The sequence below is a fragment of the Cyprinodon tularosa genome, unplaced genomic scaffold (assembly GCF_016077235.1).
Source record: "Cyprinodon tularosa strain WSP-4 unplaced genomic scaffold, ASM1607723v1 ctg657, whole genome shotgun sequence".
In the NCBI taxonomy this organism is placed as follows: Eukaryota; Metazoa; Chordata; class Actinopteri; order Cyprinodontiformes; family Cyprinodontidae; genus Cyprinodon; species Cyprinodon tularosa.
In genome coordinates, this window is record NW_024039404.1 from 159,871 (window position 1) to 174,100 (window position 14,230).

At 39.3% G+C, this 14,230-nt stretch overlaps 2 protein-coding genes across 2 annotated transcripts; one reads left to right on the plus strand and one right to left on the minus strand.

Annotated features, from left to right (window-relative positions):
- Positions 1–144: 144 nt before the first annotated feature.
- Positions 145–6,265, minus strand: eif2s1b (eukaryotic translation initiation factor 2, subunit 1 alpha b). The gene is made up of 8 exons (XM_038309107.1): positions 6,096–6,265; positions 3,647–3,889; positions 3,213–3,292; positions 2,947–3,098; positions 2,767–2,873; positions 2,590–2,687; positions 2,356–2,499; positions 145–615 (listed from the first exon to the last, which is right to left on the minus strand). The coding sequence occupies exons 2-8, from the start codon at positions 3,885–3,887 to the stop codon at positions 490–492; spliced, it is 948 nt and encodes a 315-aa protein (XP_038165035.1). The 5' UTR covers positions 3,888–3,889; positions 6,096–6,265; the 3' UTR covers positions 145–489.
- Positions 6,266–6,292: 27 nt separating this feature from the next.
- Positions 6,293–14,227, plus strand: atp6v1d (ATPase H+ transporting V1 subunit D). The gene is made up of 9 exons (XM_038309108.1): positions 6,293–6,537; positions 12,263–12,380; positions 12,471–12,550; positions 12,634–12,701; positions 12,783–12,827; positions 12,910–13,013; positions 13,095–13,161; positions 13,255–13,333; positions 13,537–14,227. Exons 1-9 carry the CDS (start codon positions 6,497–6,499, stop codon positions 13,679–13,681), a joined length of 747 nt encoding a protein of 248 aa, XP_038165036.1. The 5' UTR covers positions 6,293–6,496; the 3' UTR covers positions 13,682–14,227.
- Positions 14,228–14,230: the final 3 nt, after the last annotated feature.

Here is a 14,230-nt window from a genome sequence, read left to right on the forward strand (position 1 = left end):
AGTATAAAGATTCATAATTAATGTTTAAAAGCCTTTAATGCTGCAGGTTTTAATTAGCAATTCAAAATGTAAAGTATATATTTCAAATGATTCTTTACGGCTAATCTTTGGTCTGCTAAAATCTTTAAACAAGACACAGAGAAATGAAAATTTCCAGAACTTTATTGATTTTTACGTGAGCTACACATGGAGTAGGTCTTGCTTGTAAAATACTGGAGCTAGAAGAAAACCTTGTGGTTGGATGTAGATAGATGAGCGTCTTAAATCAGTCACCAGTTGAAGAAACATGGATGCTGAAGCAGAAGGTAAGTAAAGGCCACTGTTTGAGCAGCTATTGTTTATTCAGATACTACTGGTGTGAAACCTCTTTAGCCACCTGTGGGTTCATGTAGGGTTAAGGAGATCCTTTTACCAATCAATAAAATAACTGCTTGCATCCTGCAAGTTAAACTGACTCTACCCAGGCTCGTCCACGTCTTCTTTTATTCTTCAGTCCTCAGTTTTGGCCTCCATCTCTTCAGCGTCGTCATCCCCGTCTACCTCGGCGTTCTCCCTTTCTAACCTCTCCAGCTGCCGGGCCAGCTCGGTCTCATCGGTGTCTGTCACCACCTTGGGCTGCCAGGGGACAATTCAGACTTTCATTTGCGTGCACGCATGTGATTTTGGTTTATTTCAACAAAATTGAAATCACAAATTACTTGTTAGCAGCTAATATTACAACTAGCATATTCCACTGTTCTTCAAACCCACATGTGAGATTTTTATACTTATATTATAAGTTTAATTTGTCTTCAGTGCAAACATAAAATTTAACAGCTTATCTGCAATGCAGAGCTACATGTTAGAAATGCGCCAATGTAATGCATACTCGTAAGAGTTAATGGTTTTCTCCCAGCAGTCTTTTTTTAAATGTAGGCATTTTTTTTTCCCAAACAGGGCTTGAGTGAATTTCATACATACAGGCGCACAAAAAAAACAATTTCTAAAATGGAAAGGAGTTTTATTTATTTAAGGGAAGAAAGAGCAGCCCATAGCGTTCAGATTAAAGGGGCCAGAATGATTCTATAGGGTATTTGGTGCTGGTCCTTAAGGACTCTGTATAGGGTGTGTAACATTGGTTGGGCTCAAAATGGCATATTCGCTGTTCTATGAGCCCTAATGCAAGCCTGGTTAAAAGCCCTAGAATGAAACGACAGGTTGTTCTTTTTATGGTATGCTCATGAATAATTTAGATTAGCTGCGCTCTGATTGGTTGGTTTACAACGAGCGAAGCTGCTGAGCAAAGACATAGCAACAAGCAATCACTCACTGAAACATCAAATTGTTCACGTACTACTTTTCATACCTTAAAAAAAAAAAAAAAATGTACGAGGGAATTTCAAAATCGTCCGGAATTTTGGTCGAATACAGTGCAGCATGTAGTCGAAACACACCCGGTAATTGAACCGAGTCGTCAGCTCCGGGAAACCCGGCGGACGGGGGCAGGGAGCCAGCAGGGGACAGAGCAACCGAACCCCACCCCGTGAAGGTAGCCTGGACACCAATGGCCCCGTGCTTCCCCACGCCTGCCTTACCGGCCCCCTACCTCCGACTGAGGACGGCAGCTCATGGCCCTCTGCTGGGGTCAGGTCCGAAAAAATAATCAATAGATTAGCCGATTGCAAAATAATCGTTAGATGCAACTCAAGTTAAGCTACATTGGAAAAACACAATGGAAAAAAAATATATGAAATACAGTGAGTCTTAAGATGTTCAGAGATATAGACATGCAAACTAGGGCGGCAACGGAAGATTATTTTGCATATCGATTTATATGTAAATAATTTTCCAATTAATTGATTAATCTGATAGTCAAAGGTTCCTTCAAGAAGATATTTTATGAAATTAAAACAAGTAGAACAAAAAATGTTCCTCTTGAGTTCTAGATAAAGCATAATGACAGACTAAAAAGTTTTTGATCTTAAATGCAAAACATAATTTTTTTTTTTTTACAATTTTGATATAATTACTGCTCTAAGTGGATCGCTCTGTCAGCTAAAGGCATCTGGACATAATTTCAATAATCGATTAATCGATTGTTTCAGCCCTATTTAAACTTACAGCTATGATGGCAACATGTAAGGATGTTGAAAACGGAAAGCACACCTGAATCTGACTTTGAGGGAACTAATTTAGTATTAACCTCGATGGAAAAAATCATTTGCTTTACATTGGTTAAAAAAACAGCAATTTATAACTTCAACTATTTAGCCTTTTTGGTAAAAATTTTTGGAACGCCAAGTTGCTTTTATAAATACTGTAACATACCGTATACTGAAGTTAAAATTTGGTTCTAAAGGCAAATAAATCCTTCACCTCCATCTGGATATTGAAGACGCCTCTCTTCTCCTCTATCTTCTCCTTGATAGCAGCCATGGCCTGATTGAGGACAGACAGACCCTCTGTCCGCTCCAGGGTGGTTGTGGTCATCACGTAGCGAGGGGGAGCGATTAGGTTGATCTAAAATAAACAAAGCCACAATATTTAACCACAGTGGCAGCATTCAAACAACCACATCACAGGTGGAGGTTTGTTGACATGAGGCATCACCTTGATGGGCATGACCTCTGTGGAGCAGCCGAGTCCTGCTCTCAGAGCTTCCTTAACGGCATCGATGCCCTCATACCCATAGCATGCAACTTCAATGTCTGCAAGACAAAGAGGGAAACTACCCATCATTGGAACATCCTAACTTTAGGAGACTCATCCAAGCACCTCAGAACAAACCTGCTCTGATTTTGACCGCCTGTGGCGTTAGCCGCCTGTTGATGTTATCAATCAGCACGTTCCTCTCCTCTTCTGTTAAATCTAGGCCGTCCAGAATGGCGGGGTCTCTGTTTAAAATGGAGTGTTTGCTGTAAAAAACTGACATTAGGAGCTGATCGACTTAATTCCTGGTGAACTTACGACACAGCCTGTTTGAAGACGTCGTAGGCTCCGTATCCCGGCCGCTTGTATTTCTCATCAAAGACCCAGGCGGTGCGCTGGTACAGGCTTTCTAGCTGCTCGTCCTTCGTGTACTCTAACACCTCTGCCACGTGTCGCAGGATACTGTACACCTGCAGGCACAACACTCAGTCAGCACATCAACATATCTCCACTAACTTTTACTCTATGTTATGCTTTAATCATTGAAGAGGAAAAAAAAAAACCCGACAGGTTATAGAACTTACAGTTTTAGATTTAGTAAACTTGTCTTCACACTTGATGGCCTCCTCTGGTGAAACTCTTCTTTTTGATAAATCAATGTATCCTGGAGGAATAAAGAGAGTGAAATGCAGTACAAGCTGTTTCAATAGAAAAAGTCTGATAAAATGTAAATAAAATGTCACAGAAACATAATCAAAATGATTAATTAATTTACATAAACATTTATCTTGCAAAAGTCTGTGTGAAAGATGGGGTGGTATGTGGAGAACCTGGTTTGGGGTTCCACGTTCCAAACTTTAAAAGCAACCGAAAAGGCTTGTGTATATTAACCTCCCTTTCATGGATCAGTAGGTCACTACTGATATATTATTAAAGAGTAGTGGTTGCATCACTTGTTTGCAGTAAATCAATTACTTCTAGAAATACAATGCTCTAAACTTCATTCCTCAGTGCCCACCTTTCTCTTTATCGACTCGGATGACGACCACGCATTCGTTGCGGCCGATTCGGATGAGCTTGTTGATGGAGCGGATACGTCGGCGAGACAACTCGCTCAGGAGGATCATCCCCTCGATGTTGTTGTACTCCAGGAGGCTTACGTAGGCCCCCATTTCTGCGATAGACCTCACGTTCACCATCACCACATCGTCCACCTCTGGGAACCGGTGCTGGTAAAACCTACAGCTGAGTCCCGGCATCGCTGCAAGGAAACAAATGATGGAAATAGTAACGACCAACAGGTTCTCTTCAAAAGATCTTTGTTTTTTAACAGGAAAATAATAAAGATTTATCTTGGATGGAAGGACTGAATGGAACAATGAAAACCTACAGCACTCGTATTGATATTAAAATCAAAAGCTCCATCATTAATTTGTTTGTTCAAGCTTTCAAAGTGATGGGAATTCAACTCTTTGAAATAGAAGTTTATCGAGTGAAAAGGCACCAATGCTTCTTATCGGAGATGAACACAAAAAAAATTTTGGAAAAGACAAATTGTTAATAAAACTTATCTGGAGAGAGAGAAAAGATATTGACGTTGATGATATCAAGCACTGCAGCTGTAAAATAGGTTTTAATGTCGATTTAGAGAAGTACCTGAGGTTTAGCTGAGGCTACATCCTCAATGATAAATTCTTTTGCTTAAGGCCATTCTTAAAGGTCTTTTGTTGTCTGCCACTACATTGTTAGCTTTAAAATCTAATACTGCAAACAGCTAGCAGGGAAATTACATAGAAATACTGGGATCTTAAATTGTTTCAACAGGTTATTCATATCAGTAATTTGGACAAAACTTGTGATATTTGATTGTTCTTTAAAATGTTGGATCTTAGCTCAGTGTTTGTGACAAGCTTTTCATCAAAGGGTTTTGATTTACCAACAACTCATTTGGATCACTCCTAATCTTTGCATAAAGGTTTTCGAGGAACCCAAATGTCTTAAAAATGCACCTTCAAATCTTTTAACTAAAAATTTGCTTTAAGTGATGATCACACTTGTGTGACTTCAGCATACTGACAAAAGACCATTGGCTGAATGGTCTTGGCAGTACCCGTGGACTTATCTACCCATTTAGTTAGTAAACTTTCTTTATTTTACTATTATATGTAATAATTAATAATAATAATTATTGAACGTTATTGATCTCACTTTGGAGAAATTTACCTCTGCATTTAACCTTTCCCCTTGGGGAGCAGTGGGCTGCCATCGTGGGGCGACCAGGGAGCAATCCAGAGTGGGATTCGAACTAACAACATCAGGATTCCAAGCTCTATGCCCTAAACACTAGGCCACCACTCCTCTGTTTGAATGTTTACACCCAGTTTGTAAAAAGGAGTGCTACCGCAGGTCATTCATCCCTGCTGCAACCAGACTCTACAAAGGCAATACCTTGTGCAATGTATAATGTGCAATTACTATTTGATACCCTGTGCACTAACTGTTTCTCTATATTAGACACCCAGTGCACCCATATGTGGATTAACTGTATTAGCTGTATATATCCCATGCAACATTTTCTTCCTTTGACACATTCTTCTTCTTTAACTATTTGAGCTGATGTAACGTGTAAATTTCTCCACTTTGAGATCAATAAAGTCAATAAATCAATTTTAATTGTTATTACTACTGGACATATTATTAACGAGTTGGCATTTCCTAATGACGACTGATTTTGCTTTTGTTTTTGCAATCAACTATTGCTTAAAACATAATAAATAAATAAACATTTTTCTTTCAGAGTTTTTTTTTTAATACTTAATATTTATAACTGGCGTTTACAGCAAAACCCACATACACAATTTGCTTTCTTTACTATCAAACATTTATTTCGTCCCTAAAACAGGAGTATCCACCCCGTAAAAAAATAAAATAACTTGGTACATATGTTAAGCATTATTTGTGGCATGCCTCATCAGGTGCAGAAGACAGACTTGTAACTGCAATCTAAAGTAGACACAAACGCAAACATCTAACAGTCGTGTGGTAGTATAAACAAATAAATAAATCGTAAAAGTTGCAATTAGTCCTGATTTTATGCATGTGTTTCAATATTTTTTTATAAATACTTTTACGTTTGAATGGGATGACGCAACGCTAGCAAATCTGCTTTTCTTTTAAAACTATGTCGAACTCTGACATAAACAAATATTGAGACAATGCAGGGTTGAAACGTTCATATCAATTAACGAGCGGGTTAAAATAAGTCAGAAGTTGTAGTAAAAGAGGTGCGAGAAGAAGAATGTTTGTTTTAACAAAATAGCTAATAAAATAAAATAGCTAATAAAATGTTAGCTTCGAGGCTAACAACCCGGTTCCCCAATCACACGCGCCTCCTTCTAAGCTAGCTGCTAGCATCACCAGTCTCCTCCTAACTGCCCGGAACATCTCATCATTTGATTAAAACTTACCTGTGTCATGTGGTTACACGACGATAGACAGGGAATTTCTTCACTAGGCGTGTTTAAATGTATCTCTAACGATTCTTTATTGAGTTATCAAGAAACAAAACCCGTCCCGCTATCTCACGTTTATTGGTGTGCTAAGATTGTTCGACCCGGAAAGAATTAATCGGGCCCAACGGTCTGCGCATGCGCAGAGCGAGTTCTGTCTAGGTCACATGACTACAGGCCAGCTGATCATCACGGACGAGGACAAGATCACGGCCATTAGCTTTATCTGTGCCGTTTCTTCTAAATGAAAGCATCTTTAATCATAATCTGTAAATAGGAACTAGAACTGATTTGACGGGATCGAGTTTAGAGAGAGAACGTAAAAAGAAGATAGCTGTAGTCGACTTAAAGACGACAAAATGTCTGGAAAGGAAAGGATTGACGTATTCCCCTCCAGAATGTAAGATACTCGTTTTTTTTCTTCTTCAGCTTGAATTTGTTTTTGCTTCCCAATTTCGATATTGATGTTTATTTGCATGTCTATCCTAAACGGGGGGACATTTTGTTTTGCATCGTGACTTAGTCACTGGGTCATGGTGCCAGATATTTATGAAAGAGGAAGGATCCTTTCTGGAATCATGTGATGTTTCTAACATCGCATTTAAGTGTGAGGTATATCTCCAAGACGAAGGGTATCTGGACTGCATTGTCACCTTACAGCCACAGATAGCAATATATTGTATTTAAATTTTAAGTTTTGGGGCAACACAAATTGGTGCATCATTTTTTTTTCCTTAGAAGCTAAACCTCTGCCTTAGTCTGGTAATTGTTTTTCACTTTTAAAAAATATTTTAGTTTCTATCCATCTTTCCATTACTTTTGACCAGCTTCCCTCTTGCTGATGAAAACAATTAAGTTCATTTAAATAGCACCGATTCACAATACATATTGACAATTAAATCAGATCATACAATCAAATTAATTCAAACTTTTCTATCTAAGGAAAACCAGTTGATTGCATCGACTCATTGAATCGAAGGCAATCCCACACACCAAGCATGCTTGTAGCGACGGTAGAGAGGAAAAACTCCCTTTTAACAGGAAGAAACCTCCAGCAGAAGCAGGCTCAGCCTGAGCTGCCATCTGCCGAGTCTCACTGGGGTTCAAGGAGAAAGAAGCAGAGATACAAAAGCCAGCTCTAAAGGCGGCCCTGTCCAGGAAACACACAGCCTGGCAGACAAGCTCCAAGCCAGCTCCCATGTCAGAGGATGAAAGAGAGCACATACAGTTAAGGACTGGTTATACTCCCGCAGCAGTGTGTCGCAGTGAGCTTGTCGCAGATATTCTTGATTTATTCCCAATATTGAAGCGTGGTTTGCCCTATGTTATTCCACGCCACAATGCAAGAGGGACAATCTCAAACTAGCTGTGGGTCTGGATATGGCGAAAGCGGCGAGGAAGTGAGGGCAAGTCTGTGCAACAATGGAGGGACATGGTGGCGAAAAAGAGTAGGGATCCAGGTGGAAAAAGGGTCCCAGCGTTCTCGCGCACCTTGATCTTCTAGCTGGTCCATCTTTACGAGTCGTTTTCCACAATGGGGGTCAAGTAAACAAAACAAGCCGGTAAGGTACTGAAAAGGGAAATATGGATAGTGTAGAGCGGATGTACATTTGACCAATCAGAGGCCTCCTGTCACTGTCTGCAATCACCTACAATTTTGGAGAGGTTCACCAGAGTGTCTGTGGAAGGGGCATATCTCTGTTAACTGCGACACACACGTAGACAACCTGGTTTCTGAGTATAAATCAGCCTTTAGTCACAGTCAGAGAAACAGTTCTACACTGAAAAACAGTCCATTTTGGCTCAAACAACAATGGATGGTGCCATCTGAACCTGATAATCTTTAGACGTTTTTCAGGGTTCTTTTGTTAGCATTTATATTATCCATCATTGTATTTGTTCCTCCTGTAGCCGTGTCCAGGGAGGTTAAGAAGTGTCCTATGGATCTTACATTTCTGAATAATATGTTCAACTGTAGTCACAGGATCATCAAGCTGCTTAAAGATGGCCCTATAGACATCATGTTTAACATATTTGTCTGGTTTTCTTTCCTTAATTTCCTCTGATCCATGTTTAGTGTAGTACACACCATGCCATCAAACAGCACAGTAGCTGCGTTTCCATACAAATGTTGGCAAAGCCAATATTCTGCTAGTTTTGAAATGCAAAGATTCAAAATGGTGATATTTCCAGGAAATAACAAATAGGATTAAAATTGCAAACTAATGCATTTGTTCAAGACATTACTCTGAAAAAAAACATGGTGGCGAAGGATGTAATGGTATGACATATAAATCCATATATTCACCGCTCTAGTGGGCCACCATCATCCTGCAAGTACTCCTGGTCTTCTCCTTCATCTTTTTGTTAAAAAAAAAACCCTCCTTTAATAAAAAAGGAGTTTTTTTCCATGAAATTTATTTTGTGATAGTTGATGGAAACGCAGCTAGCAGCGACTACCTGTAGCCCTATATAAAGGCTCTCTGACTGATTACAGGATTGCAGACCCCTGTGATGCTAATTAGTGGACGCCTTGATTTAACATGTGCCTATGCTCACATTATTTTCAGTCGTTTCTGGGGTTACCATTGTTTTCTTCCCGGCTTGTTTTATGAGTTTTCTTTTTATTCCTTTTTTTTTTTTTGAAGCCATTCTGTTTGAAGCATAGATGAGAATCCATGTCTGACTTTCATTTTTTCATTTTCATAGAATTTATATTTTTTATTAATGTTTTCAGATTAGAATCTTTACATTGTCTTTAGATAGATAGATAGATAGATAGATAGATAGATAGATAGATAGATAGATACCTGAGTTGCGGAGCACCAAGCTTCATAGTTACCTAGGGCCTTTTGTCTGCGTCTGATTAATGCTCTTCCTGCTCAACTTATTAATTTGTTTATTACTTGTTATTAATCTGCTTACCAATGTAGTTATTTTATTTTATTTAACCTTTATTCAAATGGAAAAATCATTTTTAAATAAAAACCCTTTTTCCAAGTCAGTCCTGGCCAAGAGGCAACAAAGTTACACATTGAACAAAATTGCATTTACATTACATTAAAATGACAGGTACATAAAGAAAGCATAGCAAGTTTATAACTAACTATAATTCAGGCTGTCTCAAGTTTCAAAATAAAAGCATTTAAGGGTAAAAAGTTTGTAGAAAATTCTACGCATAAGGAGCTGCGCAGATAAATCCTTTCTTCTCTAGCTCTGTGTGGGCAAAAGAAACAGTGAGCAGCAGTTGGTCATTGGATCTCAGGGCTTAAGAGGCCATGCTTCTGTGTAAGTAATGTTCAAATGTAAGAGGGCAGTAATCTAAGCCTTGACACCGCCAAGGCTTAGAGAGGGAAGGAGAGGGAAGGCCATCCCACCCGAGAGTACAGGTCAGTGATGAGCTTCAACAAAGGCAGGTAAACAAAAGTCCAATATTTTCAAAAGAGGTAGCATTTATATAAAAAAAGTCCCCATAATCTAAGATAGATTTTTTTTTAAAATGCAAGAGACGAGGCGGTTTTTCACTTAAAAAATATATCTATATACAGGTGCTGGTCATAAAATTAGAATATCATGAAAAAGTAGATTGATTTCAGTAATTCCATTTAAAAAGTGAAACTTGTATATTATATTCATACATTACATACAAACTCATATATTTCAGATGTTTATTTTGTTTAATTTTGATGATTACAAATGACAACAAATGAAAATCTCAAATTCATCATATCAGAAAATTTGAATATTGTGAAAAGGTTCAAAATTGATGGCCCCTGGTGCCACACTCTAATCAGCTAATTAACTCAAACCACCTGCAAAAGCCTTTAAATGGTCTTTCAGTCTAGTTCTATAGGCTACACAATCATGGGGAAGACTGCTGACTTGACAGTTGTCCGAAAGACGACCATCGACACCTTGCACAAGGAGGGCAAGACACAAAAGGTCATCGCTAAAGAGGCTGGCTGTTCACAGAGCTCAGTGTCCAAGCACATTAATAGAGAGGCGAAGGGAAGGAAAAGATGTGGTCGAAAAAAGTGTACAAGCAAGAGAGATAACCGCACCCTGGAGAGGATTGTGAAACAAAACCCATTCAAAAATGTGGGGGAGATTCACAAAGAGTGGACTGCAGCTGGAGTGAGTGCTTCAAGAACCACCACACACAGACGTATGAAAGACATGGGTTTCTGCTGTCGCATTCCTTGTGTCAAGCCACTCTTGAACCACAGACAGCGTCAGAAGCGTCTTGCCTGGGCTAAAGAGAAACAGGACTGGACTGCTGGTGAGTGGTCCAAAGTCATGTTCTCTGATGAAAGTAAATTTTGCATTTCCTTTGGAAATCAAGGTCCCAGAGTCTGGAGGAAAAGAAGAGAGGCACTTCATCCACGTTGCTTGAAGTCCAGTGTAAAGTTTCCACAGTCAGTGATGGTTTGGGGTGCCATGTCATCTGCTGGTGTTGGTCCATTGTGTTTTCTGAGGTCCAGGGTCAACGCAGCCACATACCAGGAAGTTTTAGAGCACTTCATGCTTCCTGCAGCTGACCAACTTTTTGGAGATGCAGATTTCATTTTCCAACAGGACTTGGCACCTGCACACAGTGCCAAAGCTACCAGTACCTGGTTGAAGGACCATGGTATCCCTGTTCTTAATTGGCGAGCAAACTCTCCTGACCTTAACCCCATAGAAAATCTATGGGGTATTGTGAAGAAGAAGATGCAATACACCAGACCCAACAATTCAGAAGAGCTAAAAGCCACTATTAGAGCAACCTGGGCTATCATAACACCTGAGCAGTGCCACAGACTGATCGACTCCATGCCACGCCGCATTGCTGCAGTAATACAGGCCAAAGGAGGCCCAACTAAATACTGAGTGCTGTACATGCTCATACTTTTCATGTTCATACTTTTCAGTTGGCCAACATTTCTATAAATCCTTTGTTTTTATTGGTCTTCAGTAATATTCTAATTTTCTGATATGATGAATTTGAGATTTTCATTTGTTGTCATTTGTAATCATCAAAATTAAACAAAATAAACATCTGAAATATATGAGTTTGTATGTAATGTATGAATATAATATACAAGTTTCACTTTTTAAATGGAATTACTGAAATCAATCTACTTTTTCATGATATTCTAATTTTATGACCAGCACCTGTATATATAACGAAAGAATAAACCCAATGTAAGATTTAATTTCTTCACAAGCTTAGCAATAAAAGGTTTAAAAGTGAGTCATCAATTACTATTGAAAGGTATTTATATTCAGTTTTGTAATTCACTGTTTATTTTCAGATGATAGAAGAATTTAAAATAATGTTTTATTATCCAACCCTGCTTAAACTTCTACTGGGTTTGATCCCTGACCAGTCTGCCTTGGTTTTAATGATATAGCTGCTTCTGTAGGCATAATTGAGATACTCAAATGTATGGTCAGGCTAACTTTTTTTGTTTAAATTCAGAGTCGTGTAGCTTTTGCATTCATTTTGCTGTTTTTATCTTGTTAATGAAGGAAGAAAAAACAATATTGGCCTCCAGAATGGTCCCCACAAAATTTGGCAGCACATATTGGGAATTAGTGAGATTGGTTAATAATTAGCAATGGCATCAGTTTTAATAAACCTGTATTAGTTGATCTCTGAAGCAAAGCTTAAAGCGCTTCATTGTTTTTAATGCCTTTCTTTCCATTTCCCTGTTTTATGCTTGTCTGTCCCAGAATTTTTTCAAAATAATGTAATATGACAAAATGTGGAAAATTCAAAAGTAAAGCACTTCAGCAAGACACTGTAACACCATGACTAGATGGAAACAGCTGGTGCTACTTCATGTCCTTTTAGGAATAAACTTGCTCCCCTCCTGTTAAGCACAGGTCTGTTAGTTCTGATGAGGGCAAACTTCCCTTAAAGTCTTTTCAGGTTGGAAGAAAAATATAAAATTTTAAACCCATGGAAAAGGTTTTTTCTTAATTCTTGGATGGATGGTCATTAAAGTTGCTGCAAGGACATACAGATGTCCATGTTTGTTGTTCTCTGTAGATATGGACCTAATCCATTACTAAGGGAAATGGACGTAAAGGCAGCTATAGTCCATATTAACTCTGGGTGTGTGCCTTCTTTGTCCTTCCAGGGCTCAGACCATTATGAAGGCTCGGCTGAAGGGAGCGCAGACCGGCCGTAGCCTGCTCAAGAAGAAATCTGACGCCCTTTCAATGCGTTTCCGTCAGATCCTTCGCAAAATTATCGAAGTCCGTAAAATCACTAATTCCATTCATTCTTTTGGCTTTGCTTTAGCTGTCAACACCCCTAAAATGTGCTCCCTTTGGCTGATTCTTTAGACCAAAACCAAGATGGGAGAGGTGATGAGAGAGGCAGCTTTCTCTTTGGCTGAAGCCAAGTTTACTGCTGGAGATTTCAGGTAAGAATCGCTACCAGATCTGGCTGATGTTGCCGCTCAGTTAAGAGCTGATGCATCGAGCAATTTTCTCTTTTTTTTCGCAGCACGACTGTCATCCAGAACGTCAACAAAGCCCAGGTTAAGGTCCGAGCCAAAAAGGACAATGTAGCAGGTTAGCTTCAGAAATGTTTAACTGAAATCACCCATGTGGAGGCTGGGGACACACTCATGCATTCTGAATGTATTATTCCAGGTGTGACCCTTCCAGTTTTTGAACACTACCAAGAAGGCGGGGACAGTAAGTTCAGCCCAGTTACTCTCTTCCGGTGCATCACCAACCTTTCTAATGGGCATTGATCCTACCTGTTTGTCTTCGTCAGGTTATGAACTCACTGGTCTGGCCAGAGGAGGAGAGCAGCTCTCCAGGCTGAAGAGGAACTATGCCAGAGCTGTGGAGCTGCTTGTAGAATTAGCATCTTTACAGGTAGCTAACCCTGCAGTATTTTGGGGAAAAAAGACTTGGATAGATATTTCTGTTGTCACATGCTCACATTTGTGTTTGCAGACATCTTTTGTCACTCTGGATGAAGCCATAAAGATTACCAACCGGCGTGTTAACGCCATCGAGCACGGTAAACTCCAACTTAGGAACTGCGGTAAATTATCTTCTTTGAAAGATTATTTCTTGTTTGAATGACCTTTTTCTCTTTTCTTCACCGCTGCAGTGATCATTCCAAGAATTGACCGCACTCTGACTTATATCGTCACAGAGCTAGATGAGCGAGAAAGAGAGGAGTTCTACAGGTGAAGACCACGTCATACTGCCACACTAATTTTTGTTTGTTTATAAACATTAATTAAAACCAAGTCCATACAATCCAATAAAGTTGGACTATTGGAGTAATATCTACAAAGTTCAAGAGACGTGAATAACTTTTAAAGGAATTTTCCAACTAAGTGTTTCTAAGATACACCTCCTGTAATGATTTCTTTTTTTTTCCGGACAGGCTGAAGAAAATCCAAGAGAAGAAGAAGCAGCTTCGGGAGAGGACAGAGCTGGAGATCGCTGCCAGGCTGGCTGCCCTGGGACCCATTGCTGAGCCCGCCAACATGCTGACGGAGGAGACGGACGAGGACCTGCTATTTGAGTGAAGCCCTCTGCAGTTTGACCCTCATCATGTTATTTATTCTGTGCATCTCTGGCCATGTTTGTTTTCTCATACAAGCAATGAAAGTAATGTTTGTGTTTTATGTTTGAGATTATTCATTTTGATGTTTTTGTGTTGAAAAATCAGAGAAATGTCCAAGTGTGTCACTGTTCAGGAAGCTGAGTGTTCCCTCAAAAACTCCTTTTCCACCAGAGAATCTAACAAGCAAACATCATTGTTTACATGGGGTTGCAAGTGAAATAAACAATAAAAAAAAACATTCCATGTGACTTGATCAGCTGTAGATATTCAAGTTTGTTCATAATATCTGGAGCCATTGCATGCTGTAAATCTTGATGTGGTTAAAGTTTTCAAAGAGCGTAAGAGTCTGTGATTTGGAAATCTGTTAATCTCCTGACTCTTATCTTGGGGTTGACCTCACGGGAGGGTGTTTGCCATCACATGGATTCTCTGTACTGTGTCACTGTAAAATGTGTGAGAGTCAATAAAGCCAGGCACTTCATAGAAATAAAGATGTTCTAAATAGTCACAC